Below are 22,507 nucleotides of genomic sequence, written 5' to 3'. Positions count from 1 at the left end.
AGCCGTGAACACACTATCAGAATAGGAACTGTAAGTCATCTAATTACGCAAATGGCGCTAAACCGCTTGGGATGCTACAAAAGATGATCCATTTCATTCTCGACAGCATATTGGTGGAAAATGCTCACAAAGCTGCGACGTTAGTCATGCGAGTGAACACTCTATCAAACATACTGTATCAGTGAGCATGACATTGCTGGTCACACATTCTTCATTTCGCGGTGAGGGCGAACTGACCAGAGATTTTGAGGGTAACGTCGCACTCTGCCTGTCCCGCCTCATTGGTTGCTTGACAGCTGTATCGTCCGCTGTGATCGCGCTGGCTGTTCTTGATGCAAAGCACGGCCACGTTACTCTTAAAGCTAAAGTCATAATCGTCGGAGCCCGAGATGTCGGCGCCGTCCTTGAGCCAGAGGACGGACATGGGCTGGGACCCGGACACCCGGGCCTCCATCTTGACCAGGTGGCCCTCGATGTCTTCCAATTCCTCAGATGGCTTCTTGGTGAATATGGGAGGGTTCTTTCGCTCTACGAACGAGACAAGGTGCCATGAGTCATACAGGCCATGGTGACGGGTGGGTGGGGTGGGGGATAAAACCAGAGGGACGAGAAGAGATGAAAAGACCGGAAGGGGATGGGGAGACAACGCAGACCGGGGTCGGGGGAGGGGGGGTGCGAAAAGGGCAGAAAGGACAGAGAGATCGGGGATGGGATGCCAAGACCAGGGGTACAGGACACAAAGACCAGTGGTTTTGGACCAAAACCTTTGACTGTGACATCACAGGAGCAGGAGTCCTTCCCGACATCGTTGGTGGCGTGGCAGGAGTATCTTCCCGTGTCGCCTTTGTCGGCCTTGACGATGCTGAGCTGGGCGGTGTTATCCTCCGTGCGGATCCTGTAATTTCCGCCGCTTCGGATGTCCTTGTGGTCCTTCGACCAGGTCACCTTCATGGGGATCGAGCCGGTCAGGTGACACTCCAGCTCCACGCTTTCGCCCACCGTCACCGCCTGCGTCGCTAACAACTTCCTGTCGAAGACCGGTGGGTACCGCGGTTCTGTGAAGAGAGGGAGTATTGGAATCGGTGTGCCTATTTTTCTTTGCTTATTTGTTTCGTTTTTAACTTTGCAGATCTTTTCTGGCACCGACCTAGCAGGGTGAGCTTTGCTCTGCACGACGCTGAGCCGACACTGTTAGTGGCCACGCAGGCGTATTCCCCGGCGTGCCTCATCTCACTACGGTTAATGGTAAGTACGGCTGTGTTGTCCTGGTAGAGCGCCGAAAATTCATCCCCGTCCCGCACCGGCTCGCTATCCTTCAGCCAGGAAACGTCCAGAGGGGACGAGCCTGCCACGCGGCACTCAAAACGGACCGTCGAGCCCAGCGTCTGCTGGAGGCTCACGATCTTCTTCGGGAAGCTCGGCGGGGTCTTGGCCTCTGAGGAACGGGAAGCCAATGTCAGTCAACGATCCTGACCCTGTGCTCAAAGGTTCCCCGCGGTCACTACTGTAAGCCACCATTCAGAAGCTCTTGTGTGGTACTCGTACCACTTGTAGAAGGGTGAAGAATTCCCCAAATTAAATCTACCAATTGTGCAAAATCTGGCACACGTGGCGGTGTGACCGACCTTGAACGATGAGGCGACACGTGGAGGCGGCCGTCCCGATCTTGTTCTCGGCCTTGCAGGTGTACTCGCCCACGTCGGCCTTGGTGGCCTTGCTGAGTTTGAGGCAGGCCACACCTTTGCCATACTCCAGCCTACAGGTGTCACTGGAGCGCACCTTGCCATCGCCCTTGAACCAGGACACTTTGACCTCGGGGGTGCCCGCCACGTGACACTTGAGGCAGACGGCGTCGCCGGACGTCACCTCCATGGGCTCCAGGGGCTCCAGGAAGTACGGCGGCTCTGCGAGAAGGAGACAAAGTCAAAATCCTGGTTTGAGCCGTACCATCACCCTTCTCAATGGGTGGTGCGATTCGTGTACTTACCCAGAACGGTGACGGCGGCCTGGCATTCATCCTTGCCGGCATCGTTGGCCACGCGGCATGCGTACTTTCCGGCGGCTTCCTTGTCATCTGTGCTGAGGCACTCCAGGATGCAGGCGCTCTCCGTCGTGCTCAGGTTGTATTTGTACGACGCAAACACCGGCTGCTCGTCCTTGAACCAGCTCACCGAGATCTCGGGCGTCCCCGAGTACGTACACTCCAGCCTCAGAGGTTTGCCTTTCTCCACAGACACGTCCTGCAGCTTCTTCACGAACAAAGCCGGCTCTGGAAGAGGGATACGAGGGGATGCCGGGTGTCCGTCACAATCCACTCGGTCCATGGTGACACGCACAACACATGCACACACACACATGCGCGCGCAACGAGACGCAAAACTCCTTTTTTGAATGGAAACCTCAAAGAATGGGACACATAAGATGGCAGTTAATTCAGGTGAACCTGCCCTACTCATCGGCTGATTCGTCGGTAATCAATGTTTTTTTTCTGCAAAAAATCGGCATTAGTAAGGCCCAAAGGGCCAACACGCTTCTCCCCTCCATAGAGGACTGATACAGGCAACACACACACACACACACCTCAGAAGAAGCAACGCACCTTTCTCCCACGTGGTTAAACATGCTGAACACAACACGGCTTCAACGTCAAAGACACTGTAAATGAATGAAAAAGCCACCCTTTCAACCATGAAAGACAGGCCCAGACCTTTGAGCAGGAGGTTGACGGGGCAGCTCTCTTGGCCCACGTCATTGATGACCTGGCACGTGTACTCCCCGGCGTGACTCCTGTCCACCCGGTAGAGCTGCAGGAGGACCCGGTTATCCTTCAACGAGAAGTCGCAGTTCCGCCCGGCTTCCAGCTCCGCGGCCCCCCTGAACCACTTCACCCTGAGGGGGGCGCTGCCCTTTACGATGGCTGAGAAGGCGACATCCGACCCCGGCGTAGCCTCGGCCGGCTCCGGCGCAACCACGAAAGACGGCGGCTCTGCCGACAAGAACAAATCACGATGAATGACGGTAAATCTAGCCCCTGGGTTAGGATGAACTCAAGCACCCATCTTACTTCAGATTCTCGTTAATTTTAACGTATGGACAAATATAATGACAGTAACAAAAGAATGGAAGAACTCATGCCGGGCCATCACCAAAGTCAATCTCATCGGGCAATGAACTGGCCAAACCGGACGGGATCTTTACGGCATCGCATCTTTGCTTGTCTGTCATTCAGTCACACGATACACCTCACGTGATGGCAAATAAATGGGAAACGGTGAGCCTCAAACGTCTGCATTGCTGCACGGCAGACTCCGCCTACCTTTGACGTCCAAGGTGGCACTCGTCTCGCTGGATCCCGCCTCGTTGATGGCCTTACACCTGTAGCGTCCTGAGTCGGACAGCTTGAGGGTTGGTACCCTGAGGGTGCAGCTGTTGTCACTGAAGGAGATGTCGCAGGCCAGCCCGCTGTGGAGTTCCTCGTCATCGCGGTACCAGGAAATGGTGAAAGGGGTCGAGCCCGACACCTTGCACTCCATCTCGCCGACTTTGCCCACCACCGTGTTACAGTCCTTCAGTTTTCTCGTGAAGGAAGGTGGAACAATTTTGTCTGTTGGGAGGGAAAGACGACACAAAGGTGGGATACCACCAGACTCACTTACTTTCTCAGTTTGTGACAACAGTCAAAAAAGAAGACCCCGATCTAGGTCGCAAGTCCACAAACTGTGTAACATGAGCTGAAATGTCAAAGAAAGCGTCACAGGCGCACATCACCCTTGTGAAGCCTCGTAAAGCTTAGGTCAACGAAACATTCAACACAAGCACATAAAGGCTGAATTGAAACATCAAAGATGGAGATAAAAGATCAAAGACACAAGTCAACACAGACACATAACCACTTTAGGGAACGCGACTCGAAACATGAAAGGAAGAGCCACCAACCTAAAACAGTCAGATTAATTTTGCTCAGGTCCTTCCCGACCTCGTTCATGACCTGGAATGTGTATTCTCCAGAATCCAGTTTCTCCGCAGCCAGCACGTTCAGGCTGGAGATCATCCGGGAGAAAGAAATGGCGTATTTCCTGCCAGAGGCCAGTTCCACACCATCCTTGAACCACTTGGGCACCAGCTCTGGGGTGCCGCACACTTTGACTTCCAGGGCCACAGCGTCACCGGCTGTCACACTCAGACTTTCGGGCTTATCCACAATCTTGGCAGGTTCTGCAAGTGACAAACACGGAGCATGCGGTGTTTAAAACGAGTCCTGCTTCCCGGAGAATGAAGAGAAAGAGAGAGGGACTTATTCGGTCACCAACCTAGAACAGTCACGTTTGCAAAACACTCTGCACTCCCGGCGTCATTGCGCAGCTGACAGGTGTACCGGCCCGCTGTGGCTGAGTCAGCCGAAAAAACTTTGAGGGACACCCGCTGGTTCTCAAAGCTGATTTTTCTGTTGTCGTCATCCCTAAGAATGTGGTCCTTGTCCAGAACCCAGGACACGGCGATGGGCTCGGAGCCTCTGACAGTGGCCAAGAGACTCAGCTCCTGTCCCAGAACCACCGTCGCATTGGATAGTTTCTCCATGAAGGACGGAGGCTCTGGAGAAGACCAACAAGCCAGTCAGCAAGGGAAAGCAATCGAACTTGGTTCCGAACCTCATGCGTTGAAGTCCACAGACCTCTGAGTTTCACCGATGCCTGGCAGGTGTCACTGCCGACAGGGTTTGATGCCTTGCACTCATAGCAGCCAGCGTCGTCCGGTTCAAGCCCAATGATGTGCAGCGTGGCCGAGTTGCCCACGCTCAACATCTTGTGCTTTCTGCTCTGCATCAGGGGCTTGCCCTCCTTGAACCAGGCAGTCTGGAAGGGGGCTGTGCCGCTCATCTCGCAGTAGAGACTCACATCCTTCCCCTTCAGCCCCTCTACCGGTTCCGGTAGTTTCACAAATGATGGTGGGTCTATGGGAACACCAACACATCATTACAGAGGCGCAAGAGGCATACGGGTGGTGTAAAGCCGAAATCCGAAAAGCTACGGCGGTTGCATGTTCTTCCCGTGGTTGCGTGGGTTTTCTCTGGATACTCTAGCTTTGTCCCATGTACCATTGAAGACAAAATTAGATGCGAATGCTTGTTTGCATCTAATTTTGTGGCCTGGTGATTGACTGTCAACCAGTCCAAGATGTGGTCTACCCCTCACCCGATGCCATCTTGGATCGAATCCACTTACCCCCATAACCCTGACGAGTGCAAGCAGTACGGACCCCCCCAACCCCCCAAAAAAAAGTATTCGTATGACAATGGTGGTCTGCAACCTTTAAGCAGTAAAGGTCAAGTTCAAGTCAGACGAACGCAGAGTTGTTTGGCTGTGCAAAACAGAGCACTACGTAATGGACGACAGCTTTAAGCTCTGCGATCAGCGAGTCACTAACAGGAAGTCAGTGAAAAACCAACCTTTCACAGTCACAGTGGCGCTAGAGCTGACACTGCCGGCGTCACTATGAGCTTCGCACGTGTACACTCCATCATCGTCAAAGCCAGCGCTGTGCAGCTCCAGGGTGGCCACTGAGTCAACGAAGGACGTGCTGCAGTTGCTGCTGTCCATTAGCTTGGTGTCCTGCTTGTACCAGGTCACCTTGATGGGTCCGGTACCAGTGACCCTACACTCCAGGTGCACTGGTTCGCCCCGCTTCACACACTTACTGGCTGGGAGTTTCAACACAAACTCAGGTGGTTCTGGAAAGGCCAAAACATTTGCATTAGCTGACGGAATGTCTGTGGAGATTGTTATTCGGGTCATGGCAATCCGAAAAGTGGACGGGAGGCAATTGGACTCATGATTGTGTGCCACACTTCAGACTCAGCAACACTGTCACACAAAAGCTTGTTCGCTCCAATGACAAACTCCTTCGAAGCAAACTTGATGCAGCGTAGTGCGGAGTGCAGAGAGGTCTGCCTTGACTCTAACCGATGAAGAAAACAGTTTAATTTGCACGTCGTTTGCATCTCAGAGAAAAAAAGGGGCCATTCCTTTGAGGGCAAAAAAAAAATTGGGGCATTCCTTTGCCCTCAAAGGAATGCCCCAAATTTTGGACCGAGAAGACGAACTTAAACGAGGTGTGAAAGAGGCCATCTGTGTCAAACTTGAAGGGCCCGGGAGGTTCACGCCAATTCTCCCCCAAAGACTGTCTCCCCATATGGGAAAGGTGGCCACAAAGTCATTTTCGCCAGGCAGGTGAGCCAGACATACCAGGTGACAATAATCCTACTGGCCTGAGCCCCAGGGCACACAGTCAGCAAAGGCCTAACTAGGGGTACCCCAAACATAAAAGTGAAGCCTTTGAAGCAAAGGCAAATTGTCAACGAAAATAGTCGAGTCGCCTCCATTCATCTTTGAGGCATATAAGGCACTGAAGCAAGCGAGGGGAGTTGCAGGGCACCGCGGAAATGATGTGGTGTGGAGTGGGGGATGGTCGACCCATGTGCAAGACGGAAAAGAAGGAGACCCGAATGACAGCAACCGCCACACAAAACATCGTGACGAGAAGATTGTCCAACCTTTGACCGTCAAGTCTGCACTGGAGTGCACGGAACCGGCATCATTGCTGACTTGGCATGAGTAGACCCCGCTCTGGGTGACACCCACGGAGTAGAGCTCCAGGAAGCAGGAGAGCCCCTCCAGCCCCATGAGACAAGTGGGCCCCGTCATCAGCTCCAAATCATCCTTGAACCACTTGACACTGAAGGGCGGCGTCCCCTTGAACGTCCCTTTGAAACGCACGGTTGCATTGGGTACGGTCTCCTGGGACTCGGGCAGGGTGACAAAGCTCGGGGGTTCTGCACATAAGGAAATGGAGCAGGCTCTCAAAGCGGTCCTCAAGTTGAGGATCAAGTTAGCAATCCAAAAGTGGGTTTAACCTTTGACTTTTAACGTTGCGATGCACTGGCAGCTTCCCGCAGAGTTGCTGAGTTTGCAGGAGTAGAAACCTGCATCTAAAACCTCTAAGTGCTCAATCTCCATGCTCACAGAGTTCTCTTGCTGAATCAGTTTGTGTTTGACGCCGCTGGAGATCTTGGTGCCGTCTTTCTGCCATTCTACGGAGATGGGAATGGACCCAGATATCTTGCAAACCATCTGGAAAAAAGAGCCCAGAATCTCCTGCATGTCTCGGAGCGGTTTGATGAAGCTCGGCGGGATGACTTGTTCTGTAGCCAGGAGAACAAGCACAAAGTGATGATCGGGTTCAGATGTCAGGGTGTTCTACATTCACCATCGTCTTCACACCAACCTGACACAACCACTTTGACCGTGCAACTGCAGCTGCTGATGTGGTTGGACACCTCAAACACATAGTCTCCTTCGTCCTCTCTCTGCACTGACTTAATCTTCAGGCTGCTGATGTTGTTCTCAAAGCTCAGCTTGTGTTGCCTGATAGACTGAAGCTCCTTGCCCTCCTTTCGCCAGCGCACTTTGAGCTCCGGTGAGCCAGTTACCTTACAGTCCAGACTGACCGGATCTCCAGACGTCACCTTCACCAACTCAGGTTTCTCTGAGATCTGAGGAGGTTCTGCAAGTCAGGAAAGTCACAAAGTCACGGCTTGTCCAGCGTCAGACCAGGATCGCAAAGGAGAGGTCGGTCGGTGAAGGGTGAGCACCTTGGACGGCCAGGGTGGCGACACACCGATCCTGGCCGGCGTCATTCATGGCCTGGCAAGTGTAAGTCCCGCTGTGAACCGCTTCACACTCAGGGATCCTGAGCGTGGCCACATTGTTCTCAAATGTTCTCTCAATCTTTGGATCGTCCAAAATCCAGTTCCCGTCCTTTTGCCATTGTACAGAAATGGTTGGAGAGCCGTCCGCCACGCACTCAAAGACTACCTTCTTACCCACAACGCAAGTGGCATTTTGCATTCTTTTGGTAAAGGTCGGTGGTTCTGTTTCAGAAAAATGGAGATGAATTATGCCCGTCGACGAGAACCTGAGAACATTCCAACTCTAAACGGACCAACCTTTGAGGCTCAGTGTGGCCTTACAACTGCAGCTTCCGACCTCATTGGTGACAGTGCACTGGTATTCTCCAACATCGCCGGTGTCACATTTGTTTATCTCCAGGCCCACCATGTCGTTGACCAGGGAGAGGGCATGTTTCGCACTGGCTTTCAGCTCCTTGCCGTCTTTGTGCCACGTGATCTCAAAGGGAGCGGTGCCGGCAAGTTGACAGTTCAGCCAGGCACTGCAGCCCGTCACAACGCTAGCCGGAGTCAGCTCTCGCAGAAACGCGGGCGGCTCTGACGTCGGGAAACAACACAGTCATCCTCTCAGGACTTGCAACCTTACCGCAGCCACTGAGACGTGCGACTGAACTGACCTTTGACCTGCAGTTCCATGCTGCAGCTCTCGCTTCCCGCTTCATTGCGAGCTTCGCAGAAGTACATTCCACTGTCATTGACGGTGGTTCTGCACAACTCCAAGGTGGCCGAGGAGTTGACGAAGGCCATCTGGTGGCGATTGTCGGGGCTGATCTCGGAGCCCTCCCTGAACCAGTAGATGTCTATCTCGGGAGTGCCGATCACTTGGCACTCAAACATTTGAGTCTGACCCGGTCGGATCACAGACAAGCGCGCTGGCGTACGTGTGAACTTTGGTGGTTCTGTGAGGGGAAGCAATCACAGGCATGCCTGTCAAAGAGACCTCAAAAGGAAGACTCAAGTTTCCCTTCAAGCCTACAAATCTCACGTTTGTAAAGTTTGGTCTATCAGCTAAGACTGTTTAAGTCTTGTGAACAATCTGTTCAACTATGCATTTGAAACATAAAACAATTCAAGGAGCCACAGCAGCAGTCGTGGTCCTGGTGGGTACTCTGTTGTCAATATTTGAGAACTTTGGCTGCTACTTTTTTATTTAAATGGCTGACACAATGTGTGAACCGACGGATGAAAGAGGAAGTAGTGAAACCTTTGACAAAGAGGGTGGCCTGGCAGGAGACGGAGCCCACATCGTTGTAAACCTCACAGACATAGTCACCGGAGTCTGACGTTTTAACAAAGAAGAGCTCCAAAGAAGTCGATGCATTGTCCTTTGTCACCAGGCAGTCGGCACTGGACAAGATCTCTTTCTGGTTCTGAAACCATTTTATGGTCAGTGGTGGCGTGCCCGAGACCAAAGCACTGAAATGGACCTTTGAGCCAGGCAGAACATTGATAGATTCTGGTGGTTCGATAATGCAGGGAGGCTCTGGAAAAGTAAAGAATCCATAATTGTGAACCGGCTCGGCGTAGTTCTAAAACTGCCCCGGGCAAAAGAGACTCGAACCTTTGACAAACAAGGTGCCCGAGCACTGGGCGCTTCCCGCCTTGTTCTTCGCGATGCAGGCATAGCTTCCGCTATCTTTGCTGTCCAGATTGGAGATTTCCAGGAAAGCCACATTCTCAAAGAAGGTGCACTTGTGTTTGTCGTCCGTCTGGATCCGGTTTTCGTTTTTGTACCACTGGATGCTGAGGGGCAGGGAGCCCGACACCACACACTCTAGATGTGCAAAGGAGCCTTTGATACCTTCGCTTTGCTCCAGCTTCCTCGTGAATGCCGGCGCAATGATTTGATCTGATGTGGAGAAAACAAAGAGGTTAGGAATATGGAGCGCATCCGGGCCGAACCCCGTGATAAGAGATCTCGCACACGTGTTGCCAACGGACCCAAAATGGTGAGTGTCGCCTTGCAAGAACTCCAACCGACATCGTTGGAGACCTCCAAGGTGTAGTCGCCGTCATCACTTTTGTCAGTTTTATTGATTTTTAGCACAGAGCTGGAGTCGGTGCTTTGTACTTTGTATCTCTGGCCGGAGATCAGCTCATTGCCGGCCTTCAGCCAGCGCACCTTCAGTGGCTTGGTGCCCGAGAACCTGGCCGCCAAGGTAGCCAGATCCCCCTGAGTGACACTGATGGACTTTGCCTCCTCTGTGACCTTAGCCGGTTCTAAAACGTGAGGAACAATAAGTCAGCAAAGTTTCCACAGACTCATAGACGCTACAACATCGGAGTAGATGAAGAGCTCTTGTGACCACGCTGCCACCAAGAGATGCCAGGGTCAGTTTTTGAACTATCCTCCAAACAAAAGCCTTCCAACGAGTTAACTCGTTAGGAACTAGGCACGAACAGACTTTAGGGGTCCACATAATAACAAACACAACTTAGAACTTAACTCTGATCCTCGCTGGCTAACTAGCTGATTTACTTAAGTCTACAGGTACGTACGTGATATTTCACCAGGGACCTTCTCGACACGTTGACCAATATTTATATGCGTGGCACAATTTTCCATCATTTCAAATTTACACGTGCTGCACCCAAAAAGTTCCAGGACTGAATTGAAATCCAAACGACAAACTTGAAACTTCCCATTATCCTCGTTGAAGTCAATCCCCTGGAATCTAACACACTTATGCCCACATGCACTCCAGGGAGGAATTGTCACAGCTGTCTTGGATGTCTTAACCGTTTTCAAAACCTTGATGACCCACATGAGCTTGGCAAAGAGGCATAATGATAAGATGGCGCCTTTTGAGCAAGGAGCTGTAGGGTGGTCATTGTGACCTGGTGCGTCCTGAGTATGTCCTACTGAAGCAATGAAAAGTTGCCCTGCCGCAATGCCTACGTTGAGCCACGTTGGAGGGGAGAACTCCATTTGTGTTGAAAAGAAATCCTCTCTGATACCAGTCCTGGAACTTTTCTGAGACACCTTTGGGGACAATCAAATGCTGGGGTGAGTGAGTATATCACAAATAATAACACGAGGAGGTAACTATATATATAAATGGTTTTCAAAGTCTAAATGAGTAAATGATAAACTAAATGAGTTTGCCAATGCTGGATGTGGTCTGGCAAACCTGGTTGGAGGTGCATTGACTGCTTGAGGTTCAGGCAACAGTTTGGATATGGAGGACTACTGACCTTTCACGGTCAGAACGGCAGAGCAGGTCTGACTCCCCGCCTGATTCTGGGCGTGACATGAGAATTTGCCGCCATGCTTGCTGTGAAGCTCGGTGATCTGCAGCATGGCAGTCTGGTGCTCATAACGAATCTGAACATTTTCGGCCTCTTTCAGCTCATAGTTGTCTTTGAGCCAGGTGACGGTTATGGGCTCCGAACCCTTCAGGGTACACCGCAAGGACACTTGGCTGCCAACTAAGCCACTGACATTCTCCAGCTTTTGCAAAAATGTAGGAGGTTCTACAACAGAATTAATCATCACACCTTGTGTTAGATCATTAAAAAAAAGAAGAAAAAAAAGAGTAACATTCTCAAGTAAAATGACAATGGAGTGTCAAAGCAGAATAAGCAAAGATATTCAAAAGAGTGTCTGATAGCCAGCTTGCATGACAGGGTCAGTAAAGGTTTTGATCCTGTGCACAAAGTCGACGCGAGATCATCTGAACTGACCTTTTAGAGTGACTTGACATTCACAAGTGGCCTTCCCCACTTCGTTCTCCACCGCACACTGGTACAAGCCCACGTCTCCAACCTCCAAAGCCAGCACCTGAAGGGCCACTAGGTCCTGCTCCACAGTTATCCTGTGTCTCTTGTCGTTCCTCACCAGCTTTGTGTTTTTGTAAAAGGACACAGTGAATGGAGCCGAACCAGAGACTTGGGCCTCCAGAATCATTTCAGAACCCTTCACCACATCCTTGGGCTCCAAGAAGCGAGCGAACACCGGGGGCTCTAAGGAGGAACACAACGGAGCAGCCAACATGTTCAATCGAACTGCGCAAAGCAGACCACCAGAACTGGCGTTGGCTTACTCCTGCGTCATCAGAGCACCTCAACACCATAAAAGTCTGTCCGGAACGGCGGGTAAAGCGCTACCGCAAAGAGGACGAACCTTTGACCGTGACCGTGCTACCGCAAGAGTCGCTGCCGGCCTCGCTGGTAGCGATGCACACGTAGTCTCCGCTGTCCTCAACAACGCACTTGACTATCTCCAGAGAGGCCACCAAATCCACTGAGGTCACTGTGTATTTAGGACCGTGGCTGATCTCCATGCCATCCTTCAGCCACCTGAAATCTATGACAGGACTGCCCGTCACTTTGCATTGCAACTTGACTGGGTTGCCGCGGACCACCAGCCTGGTGGCCTCGGGCTTCATCACAAAGGCAGGAGGTTCTGAGAGAAGAGGTGAACGGGGATTAGGACTCAGGCTCGGGTGAAACAGGGATGTTCGCGCGTACGACGGCGGGCACCTTTCACAAAGAGGACTGCGGTGCAGTCCACCTTGCCGGCGTCATTGGACACCTGGCACGTATATTTAGCAGAGTCGCCGGGCTTAACGGAGGAAAGCTCCAGAGTGCTCATGGAGGCTTCTTTCTTGATGAAACAAGAGCCTCCACTGCTCATTTCCATGTCTTCTCTGAACCACTTCACAGACAGTGGAGGGGTTCCAGTGAAAGCAGTCTGAAGGCAAACTGTCGTTCCAGGTACAACATCCTGGTCGTCGAGTGTCGCTGTGAACACCGGCGGCTCTGGAGGCCACAAGCGAGACGGAAACATGCACTTTACATTCGCATCGAACCAATAACGGGGCAGCGCAAGACACAATCACACCTTTGACGTAAAGTATGCCGCTGGTTTCTTTCATGCCGGCCGAGTTGGTGGCTCTGCATTTATAAACGCCAGAGTCGGATTTCTCCAGCTGGCCGATGCCGAGTGTGGCAGAGCTCTCCTTGAAGTCTAGCTGGAATCTGGCTCCGGACTCAATTTCCCGTTCATCTTTGAACCAAGTGACGGCGATGGGCTGGGACCCGGACACCTTACACTCCAGTGAGACGCCGCTGCCAATGTTACCGTCGACCCGTTTTAGGACCTTGGTGAAGGCTGGTGGCATTATGCGGTCTGCATGTCGAGGAGAAGGTATTGTGGGTGTTAGTGGTCATAAGAAAAACGAGAAACTGACCGCTCTCCACCAAAGTCCCTCACACACAATCACACTGAAGAGGTTACGGCAAAGCGAACCTAGAACTGTCACAGAGCATGTGCACTGGTCTTTCCCAACTTTGTTGGTGAGCTCCATCTTGTAAACGGATGTGTCCCCCTTTTCTGCTTTGAGAATCTTCAAGGAGACAACATTGTCCTTCTGGCTCATCTTATATTTACGCCCACTGATCATCTCTTTGCCATCTCTGAACCATTTGACTTTAAGGTCTGGGCTTCCGGAAACGGTGCACTCCAGCGTGGCCGAATCACCTGCCGTCACGCTGATGGACTCTGCCGGTTCTACAATTCTGGCGGGTTCTGAGATAAGATTGGCACATGAGGAGAGACGTTCAGCACTTTCAATTGAGAAGACAAGAAGAAGAAAGGAGACCGTGCGGGGGACGTCATCTAACCGTGGACTGTCAGAGCAGCTTCACATTTCTGTTGCCCGGCTTCGTTCACGGCATGGCACAGGTATTTGCCAGCGTGGCTGCTGGACACGACTGCGATGGACAAGCTCGCTACGTTGTTCTCAAACGACATGATGATGTTTGGATCGTCATTTCTCATTATTTCAGAGTCTTTCATCCACTTGACCGCAATGGGGGCTGACCCCTTGACGGTTCCCTGAAGCTTCAATGCATTTCCCAGCACCGCCGTCACACTTTCGACCCTCTTTGTGAAGGTCGGTGGCTCTACAGAAAGATCAAAGCCACCAGCAGCTAAGCGAGAGGCCAGAGAGTGAAGGTCAACAGACGTTATTGTTTTACCAACCTTTAAGTTTGGCTAAGCCCTTGGTGGTGACTTTGCCCACAGCGTTGGAAACGACACACTGATATTCTCCCATATCTGCACTTTCAAATGACTCGATCTCCAGCCTCAACACGGGCTCTTGGCAGATGACCTTGTATTTTTGGTCACCACGGATGGTCCTCTTATTTTTGGACCAAGTGACCTCAAAGGGAGCACTTCCCGCGACTTCACACTCCAGCCCAGCGCTGGCGCCCTTCACAGCCTCCACCATCTGCAGCTCTTTCTTAATGGATGGCGGCTCTGTTATCAGAACAAGTCGAGAGCATAAGTACAATGTTCCCCATCCTCATTGCAGGTCATCATCAACACCGCCACTATATCATGGATCCTTTTTATGTTATTCATTTATTTTTGGGGGTTGTTTGTGTGTTTGTTTGTTTTACAGTGTACGGGCGCGAGCCAATTTTGAGTTGCACAGCTTCGCTGCGGTGCCACTTTGCGCCACAACATGCCCGGCAGCACCGAGCTCGACCGGAGGAGATGCAGCATGAACAGCAAGAAGTCCCAACTCATGACCCCCAACACGATTACAACAGTTGTAGCTGCCATGTGACAGACATAATACACGCCCCTGGCTGTTGCTCTGAGATCTCTTTGTATGTGTTGCTGTTCTGTGCGTGCATTTGTTTTGAGGCCGACGGGTTAACATTGATGCTAAGTTGTCATTTTAGGATGACGGGGTCACCGGACCGAATCATTTTGTTTGCTTTGAAAATTTGTTATAGTCAGCAGGGAACAGGGAAACAGGGAACGAAAAATAAACAGCATGGACGGCCTCTAATGGTGACAGGTCTGGAACATCTCCCCGGTGATCAATGGGGTCTCACTGAACAGGTCTAAGCAGATGCAACCGCAAAAGAAATGGTGACGAAGGCGATGCCTCAGACAAACCTTTGACGGCCACGGCCGCACTGCAGCTCTCGCTGCCGGCATTATTTGACACCTCACAGGTGTAGCGGCCGCTGTCAGTGACGAGGACGTTGATGATCTCCAAAGTGGCTGTGCCATTTATGAAAGACATTTTGTGTTTGTCTCCAGGGCTCAGCTCTCGCTCATTCCAGAACCAGTGGATGTGGAGCTCTGGGGAACCTTTCATGGTGCAATGCAAGCGAGCAGCTATCCCTTGCTTCCATGTGACACTCGGATCCATTTTCTTGACAAAGTGAGGAGGCTCTGTGGGCAGTGGTTGTTTTCAAAACATTTGTTCAGGGAGAAGAAGCAATGCAAAGTGGTAGCGTCGGCTACCAAGTCAGTCAAGTCTTACCTTGAACGATCACCAGAGCCTCGCAGGAGGAGCTCCCGGCCTCGTTGGAGGCGGTGCACACATACGCGCCAGAGTCCTTCACTTTGGACTTGGCAATTTCGAGAACCGCCACCTTGTCATCAAAGGACTGTTTACACTCCAGGCTCTGGTGGACCTTTTTACCATCCCGGGTCCAGATGACCGTCACACCAGTGTCCTCATTCACCTGGCACTCCAGCCTCAGCATCTCGTGAATGGCAGCGGACACTGGCTCAAAGCTCTTCACGAATTTGGGCTTGTTGATGACTTGGAGTTCTGTGCTAAAAGTAGCGGCGCCAACGCTGTTGGACGCCTTGCATAGGTACACTCCCTGATGGCCGGGCTCAAGATTGGAGATTTGCAGGGAGTACTTGTTCTTGCCGCACCTCATAGCATAGTGGTCTGAGGGTGAAATGGCGATGTTGTCTTTGTGCCAGACCACCTCAATGGGTGCCGAGCCAGTGAGCGAGCACTGGAACACGGCCGTTTTTCCCACATAAGCTGTCACGGGCTCTGGTTCTGATACAAAAATCGGCGGGTACATTTCTATGGAAAGCAGGCAGAAAATATCTTAGAAAGCAGAACCACGAAAACCAGACCTGGCAGCTCACCACTGCAAGAGGCCATTTCTGTCTTGACTACCATTTATAGGTCCAAGGTTGCCCTTCTCCCCACCACAAAAAAAGAAAAAAAAATCACACAATAGGAAGACTTACCAGTGACTGCCAGAGAGGCGCTGCAACTGGCGGCGCCGTGCTGGTTGGTGGCCTTGCAGCTGAAGTCTCCGCTGTCGGCTTTGACAGGGTTCAAGACTTCCAGGCAAGATCCATCGTCCCGGGTGATGATGCGGTACTTCTCGCTTTGCTTGATCTCCACACTGGACTTGTACCACTTGAAGGTCACGCTGGGGGCCTCCTCGATCTCGCACTCAAATATGGCACGGCTGCCGACGTTTATCTCCAGAGGGGTGATTCTCTGCTTAAAGATGGGTGGCACTGAGGCGCACATGGACAAAGAAGAAGACGCATGTCAGTGAACTCATGGCTGGATAGATTTCATGGAGAACACAGACAGACAGAAGGGAGACAGATGGTGGATGTTATTTCATTCTCTGAAAAGAAAACGGATAGCAAGAACACATGCCCTGGAATTGTGAAACCGGATTTCAGGTGGTTTTCCTTGGGCTTGGGTTCAGGCTACCAATGGAAAAATAGGAGGTTGAAGTCTTGAAAGCGTGCAGACACGTGGAAAATGGGCCAGGACAGACCATGAAGGTGGCCCGAAAGCCAGCACCAGGCAGCCAGTGATTGCTGCTTCTGATCTTCAGACAGTTAAGTGCAAAAATACGAGATGAGGTGAGTTGAGTGAAATGGGAACATTTGAAAGACAAATGAAACACATGTGCGTGAATTATGAGGGACTCTCACGGAATAAAACGACAAAGGAAATGGATGAAATGGCAAGGGATGAAAAAATGGAACACAGATTTTTCTTGAAGTCAAACCTCTTGAGACCACTGTGAGTCTGGAAGATGTTGTTGCTCGGCCAGCTTCATTCTCAGCCTCACAAACATATTCTCCTTCGTGTTTCTCCTTGACAACTTTTCTGATAACTAGCGAGTGCGTGTCGAGCTCCGTGAAACACTTGAACTCATTGCCAGATTGCAGCAGTTGCCCATTGAGGAACCACTTGACCTGGGCGACATATTTGATGCTAGCTCTCAGCGTTACGGCCGCATCCTCCTCAACCGTTACATCTTCCAGACTGGCAACTATCAGGGGGCGCTCTCTCGGTCCTGGGCTAGAGACTGAAATCTCCTCTTTGAAAACCTGCTCCATCCTATCCTCCACAATGCTAGTGCCCTCAACCTTTACATCTTCCAGACTGGCAGATATCGGGGGACGTTCTCTCGGTCCTGGGCTGGAGACTGAAATCTCCTTTTTGAAAACCTGCTCCATCCTATCCTCCACGATGCTAACGCCCTCAACCGTTACATCTTCCAGACTGGCAACTATCGAGGGACGCTCTCTCGGTTCTGGGCTAGAGACTGAAATCTCCTCTTTCAAAACCTGCTCCATCCTATCCTCCACGATGCTAACTCCCCGAGCTTGTTCGGAGGGAGCTGAGGTGGGAGGCAGTGTGGCGGTAAGCACCGCGGTCCCTTCGGCTTTGCGTTGGCTCTTTACTGCAGACTTCACCTCCTGTCTGGACACCACCGCCGACTGCTCAAAAGCCACATGGGCCTCGGTGGAAACTTGGACCTGCGATGAAAAGGACTGGGCCCCCCTCACTTCCATTGATTCCTGGACTACAACCTGCTGTTGAGCTGCGGCACACTCCAGCGCCATTTTGGACTCGTTCCTGAGGGTTGCTGCTTGAGACTCAACGGCAGTTAAGTCCACCGAGCTCTCTGCCACACTCACCGTCTGCACAATGGAGGAACTGACTTGCTTCGAGCGCGCCGAAGAGACTTGCGCCCTCTGAGGCTTGTCTAACTGCATGGTCCCGGGCTGATCTAAAGTCAGAACATGAGCCTCCTGGTGTACCATGGAATGGAAAGCTGCCTGAAGCTCACTTCTGAGGTCAGCTGTGCGAGGATATTCACCCTGGAAAGCCAGTGTGATTTCCAAAGGTGTGTCTGTTGTTGTGATCAGGTACGTAAACAGTGTGTGCCTGGGCTCTCTCTGAACTTTGACTTCCTGTACTTCGGCCGCCTGGAGCCCTCCAACGACATCGGCCAGCAACACGTGTTGCTCACTGGCTACCGCAGACTGAAGAGCATTCCTGAGCTGACGACGTATGCTGACACTGGATGCTTTTGGCATCTGAAGCACAAACATAATCTCTTTGGGAAGAGTTGTGTTGTCTTTGGACTCTGACGCAAGCAGAGACAGCTGGGCCTGCTTCGCCGCTGTGACTCTGGCGGACTCGGGTTCGATAATCTGTCGAGAGAGGAGCTCGCCCGTGAGGACTTGCTTCTCATCCATCATTATTGACTGCCTAACCGACTGGCCTTCCTGGATCTGGACTGCAAAGTCCTGCTCTGCCGCTTGGAGGATTTCACTGCTCTCTGTGCATATCTCCTTCTCCTCAACCTGGACAGGCTCTGCGGGGACCTTTGGTTCTACAGCGGTCTCGCAGGTGACTTGGTCCACAGCCACCAGGCTCTCCGTATGTCCCGCCTCAACCGCCTGACTCTCTGCTACGCTGGTGAGGTGCATCACATTCCAACGATCCTCCTTCTGCACCAGCGCTCGCTGATGCTTAGCGTCAGAAGTGATTGGCATCTCCTTGGGCAGTTGAATGGGCTCAAAAGACAGCTGGAGAATGTTCTGAGGCCTGGGCTCAGTTCGAAGTTGAGACTGAACTCCAGTCACAGACAAATCTAGCTCTGAGTGCTGATCTGCAGTCACCTGGAGTTTCTCCTCAGAGATAGCTGCGTGACTACGAACCTTTTCGGCTTTCTGCGTAGCTGTCTGGTGTTCGGGCTTCTCAGTCACAAGAATATCTTCTTTGGGAAGCACATCAACAGTCTGGCTTGACTGGAGATGAAGCAGGGAGGGGGACTCTTTACTCGGCTGAACAGCAACAGTACTCATCCTGGTCTCAAACGCAGATGTGCCCTCACAAACCACTGTCCTCTGCTCATCCTGGCTGACTGAGTGCAACACAGTAGGACTCTTCCTGGTCCCAGCCTGCTCCGCGTTGGGTTTCTGGCAAGTGAAACTGGTTTCAGAGGGGAGCAGGTTTTGATCGGTGATAACCTGCAAGTGTAACAGCTGCTCCCCTTCTAACTGGGACTGAATGGATCTGGCGCTGTCCAGAGACGGTAATTGCTGGGAGGACTCGGCCCGGAGCGGGTACTTTTCCTCCGCAGATAGACTGACTTTCATCACGCGGTCCTTACAAAGGAGGGCTGTCTCCTCTGCTGGTGTCAGCACGGGGAAGTCCGTCTCCTTGGCCAGAGTGTGTTTGGATTCACTTACTGAGGCCAGAACTAGGCGATGTTGCTCTTGCTTGACAGAGGTCTTAACGGCAGAGTCGGCTGTCGCTAGCTCGGCGGTGTGACCCTCTGGAAGAGCATACTTCTCTGCAGATTGGGCGGAGTACAGGATTTTAACCCCCTCTTTCACCTTGTAACCTTTCTCTTCCTGTGCCCCAGAAAGCTCTTGGGACTGTTCTCTCATAACCGCCATCTGTGATTCCACCTGATGCCCGCTAACTAGATGCCTGGGCTCCGATCTCGGCTTGACCAACGCGGCCTTTCTGTCAGCCAGCGGCTTGGTGCTGGTGGTCGAAAGAGGGGTAAGCTCCTCGGCGACAGCCGACATCACATGCGACCTCTCCTCCCTACTTGCCTGGAGCTCAATCACCTCGGGGCTCCGAATGCGGTCACAGTGCTGCTCTGTGAGGCCCTGACTCTCCTCAATAGATGATGTGAAAGCGGCCATGTGAAGCTGCTTTTGAGGAACAGCTGAAACTTGGGCCGGGCGGGTGGACACCTCGGAAACTCTCTCCTCTACCTCGAGACACTGAAGCACCGCTGCCTGATGGGTCAACTTCTCGCGGTGAATGGTGGCGGCAGAGATATCCAGCTCCGTAAGGGAGCCTACTTGCTCGCTGGGAATAACCCGCCGGTCTTCAGTCCCGATTGTATACACCATCTGATCCGAGCTGACCCCATCCTGGCCTGGGAGGCTGACCTGGTAAAGGCGAGACTCTGTCGCCTGTTCTGTCTTGGAAACTTTGTAACTTTTTTTCTGGAGCTCAACCTGCTGTTTGTGAGACACAGAACGAGATTCCCGCAGCACAACCAGCTCCGCTCCACTAGATGCCTCCCCAAACTGGTTAGAAGCTTTACATGTGTACATGCCACTGTCTTGCTGTGTGACATCCTTGACGGTAATAAAGCCAGACCCATCTGGATGAGCGGTAACGGCACGCTTGGGACTAGACTGGATCTCAACCGTACCTTTGAACCACTGGACTTTGGGGACCGGATCCCCAACAACTTGGTAATGAAAACGAACCTCTGTCCCTGCTGAGCAGCTCACGGGTTGGATCTGCGTTAAGAAGGTGGGAGGTTTGCCCGTGTACTGAAACATTTTCTCGACCCATTTCTCTGCCTGGCTAAGGTCTTCCTTTTTCACCTCCAGGTACGTGGAGCACGTGGTCTGGCCAAACCTGTTGGAGGCGGTGCAGGAATACTCGCCTTGGTGCTCCGATGTGACGCGATTGATAATTAAGGTAAACTCTTCCTTCTCCTCAACAAGCTTATACACGGAAGAACTCTTGATGGTTTTCCCATCGCGAGACCACTGAACGGTGGGCTTTGGGATGCCAGACACTTTGACACTAAAGGTAGCGCTCTCTCCGGCGATCACTGCCACTGACGAGAGCTGGGTGAGAAACACCGGCTTTTCCTTTTTCTTCTCTATTGCGGAAGAGTAACGTTTGGGCTCTGGCGTGAGTTCAAGTGTTTTTGTTTTGTGAGGCAACTCGACACCGGTGTAGTAGATCTCCTCTTGCTCCTCCATGGTGGTGACGGTGGTGCGAGAACGTTCTGTTGGAAAACATCGAGCAAGACCGATAAGAAAAATAGTCATCTCAGCCACACAGAAAGAGGACAAAATGCATCCTGCCGCAAGAGAAATATTGTCACGCCGTTCCTTCCATGGAGTAGATTTAAGAGCAACACCAAGATATTTGTCGAGGCCCCAAACTGACAAAATGGGACTACTCGTACCCTTTTCCATCAGTGTCTACCTTTTTTTGGCAGTCTTAGTTCTTTTATTTCTCATCTTCTTTGTATAAGAGGAGGGAGAATAGCAAAACAAAAATCTCATGACACAGTGCTACAGTCATGTTTTCACTGACAACCAATAGCACAAAACATGCTTGGGATTATTTGTGGCATTCTCCATACAGCAAATCAGAGTATCCGGATTTTGGAGAAGAAAAAATGGTGGGTTCTAATGGTGGTGGTGTTGGTGGTGGTAGCAGGTGTGGTAGCATTAGCTTCTAGTTCTAGCTTCATTTAACATCCAAATCACATAAGCATTGGGGACTTTCCCCCAAGACAAAGGCCATATTGCTCTTGGTTGTAAAGTGTCCTTGAGTGTTGTGAAAGGCGCTTGCAAATGAAATGTATTATTATTATTATTATTTATCACGGCTGACTCACTCTCACTCAGGATCATCTGTGGAGACCACTGAGGGCCATTGCTGACTTTCATTGGAAGTGGTGAATTAGGGTTCCAAATCGGCCCAATTAGCCCAAAGCGCGTTGCATACTGGCCGTAACGTGGGCCGCAAGAATCAGCGGCTTCTCTCTCATCACATGCTTCAGTTATGAACGCATGACATTCACACATTTGACAAGTTACGCGGTTTTCTGTGAGACCACAGAAAAAAAAACAAAAAAGACTCAGATTGCGGTTCAACTTTTATTGTATAAACTCCAAGACAAACAACACATTTGTACATGTCAAAGATCTCTGTTGTGTTCACAAAACAAAAAAAGATGAGGGCATATTTACAAATCCATAAGCACTCTGTGACCTTTTGAGCAGCATGGCGGGGGGCCGGACGACAAACCACGCAAGCATCTCACATACATCTACGAGTCAACAATGGTCTGTCACCGGGGAACAAAAAAACTGTTTTAGAACCACAAGCCAATAAAATGCAAGGAACGGGTCGTGTTTGTGTTTTGAGAAGACAAGTGACTTTCCCAGTCCACTTTCTCTCCCGTTTTCAAAGACTTGGGCCTTACTGCAAATCTCAAGCAGCTTCTTTTTTAAAAATCCTCAACACGAGGATAAGAATGACAAATTATTGGGTCAGAGTCCTAAACTAACTTACCTTAACAGCCCAAAACTAAAGAGACGTAAGCAGGCGACTTGAAGAACTATATTATTATTATTATTATTATTATTATTATGTTATTGTGGATATCCATTATTCTGAGAATCTGCACAGACGCATTTCTCTAAAAGACCCTCAGCAGCGCTGAAGTTTCAATCCATCCGGCTGCGTTCTGGATCAAGCATCGGTATTCGCCAGCGTCACCCTGGCTGGCGTTGGTAATGAGAAGGTTAAAGTGGCCCGTGTTTTTTTCCTGAATGATGTGCCTGCTGTCAGTTATGCGCTCCCCATCTTTGTACCACTCAGCTGTGGGCTTTGGCTTCCCACTAACCAGACATTGCAGGATGACCGGCGCACCAACAGAGGCAGTCACATCCATCAAGGGAATGACACACCTCGGGGCCATCTCGGTCACCTGGAACTCAAAGCTACACAAGTCGGTGGACTTTCCCTTGAAATCCACCTTGTCCTCTTTGGAGGACTCGGCAAAGACGTCAAAGTTGATGCTCATGTACCGGTCTTCGCTTATCTCCCCATCCGCGTTGGCCACCAGCCGGACAGCGCGCTGAGACTCATCGGCCTCCCGCTG

General features: G+C 51.4%; 1 protein-coding gene across 1 annotated transcript in view; it reads right to left on the bottom strand.

The window, feature by feature from the left end:
- ttn.2 (titin, tandem duplicate 2) overlaps window positions 1-22,507 on the bottom strand; it is a 174,926-nt gene that overhangs the window by 121,969 nt on the left and 30,450 nt on the right. Inside the window, exons 42-73 of the mRNA XM_052081957.1 lie at window positions 16,556-20,614; window positions 15,768-16,046; window positions 15,034-15,597; window positions 14,661-14,942; window positions 13,731-14,009; window positions 13,370-13,651; window positions 12,996-13,274; window positions 12,588-12,875; window positions 12,227-12,505; window positions 11,868-12,149; window positions 11,429-11,707; window positions 10,940-11,218; window positions 9,686-9,964; window positions 9,306-9,593; window positions 8,949-9,227; window positions 8,362-8,643; window positions 8,003-8,281; window positions 7,649-7,927; window positions 7,282-7,560; window positions 6,911-7,198; window positions 6,551-6,829; window positions 5,447-5,728; window positions 4,673-4,951; window positions 4,311-4,592; window positions 3,937-4,215; window positions 3,317-3,604; window positions 2,708-2,986; window positions 1,988-2,269; window positions 1,626-1,904; window positions 1,148-1,435; window positions 765-1,055; window positions 238-528 (exon numbers count right to left, since the gene is read on the bottom strand). Of these exons, the coding sequence (XP_051937917.1) occupies window positions 238-528; window positions 765-1,055; window positions 1,148-1,435; window positions 1,626-1,904; window positions 1,988-2,269; window positions 2,708-2,986; window positions 3,317-3,604; window positions 3,937-4,215; window positions 4,311-4,592; window positions 4,673-4,951; window positions 5,447-5,728; window positions 6,551-6,829; window positions 6,911-7,198; window positions 7,282-7,560; window positions 7,649-7,927; window positions 8,003-8,281; window positions 8,362-8,643; window positions 8,949-9,227; window positions 9,306-9,593; window positions 9,686-9,964; window positions 10,940-11,218; window positions 11,429-11,707; window positions 11,868-12,149; window positions 12,227-12,505; window positions 12,588-12,875; window positions 12,996-13,274; window positions 13,370-13,651; window positions 13,731-14,009; window positions 14,661-14,942; window positions 15,034-15,597; window positions 15,768-16,046; window positions 16,556-20,614 (13,083 nt within the window). The remainder of the gene's footprint in view (window positions 1-237; window positions 529-764; window positions 1,056-1,147; window positions 1,436-1,625; window positions 1,905-1,987; window positions 2,270-2,707; window positions 2,987-3,316; window positions 3,605-3,936; window positions 4,216-4,310; window positions 4,593-4,672; window positions 4,952-5,446; window positions 5,729-6,550; window positions 6,830-6,910; window positions 7,199-7,281; window positions 7,561-7,648; window positions 7,928-8,002; window positions 8,282-8,361; window positions 8,644-8,948; window positions 9,228-9,305; window positions 9,594-9,685; window positions 9,965-10,939; window positions 11,219-11,428; window positions 11,708-11,867; window positions 12,150-12,226; window positions 12,506-12,587; window positions 12,876-12,995; window positions 13,275-13,369; window positions 13,652-13,730; window positions 14,010-14,660; window positions 14,943-15,033; window positions 15,598-15,767; window positions 16,047-16,555; window positions 20,615-22,507) is intronic.

The sequence above is a fragment of the Hippocampus zosterae genome, chromosome 12 (assembly GCF_025434085.1).
Source record: "Hippocampus zosterae strain Florida chromosome 12, ASM2543408v3, whole genome shotgun sequence".
NCBI classification, from domain to species: domain Eukaryota; kingdom Metazoa; phylum Chordata; class Actinopteri; order Syngnathiformes; family Syngnathidae; genus Hippocampus; species Hippocampus zosterae.
This window is presented reverse-complemented; position numbering and strand designations above follow the sequence as displayed.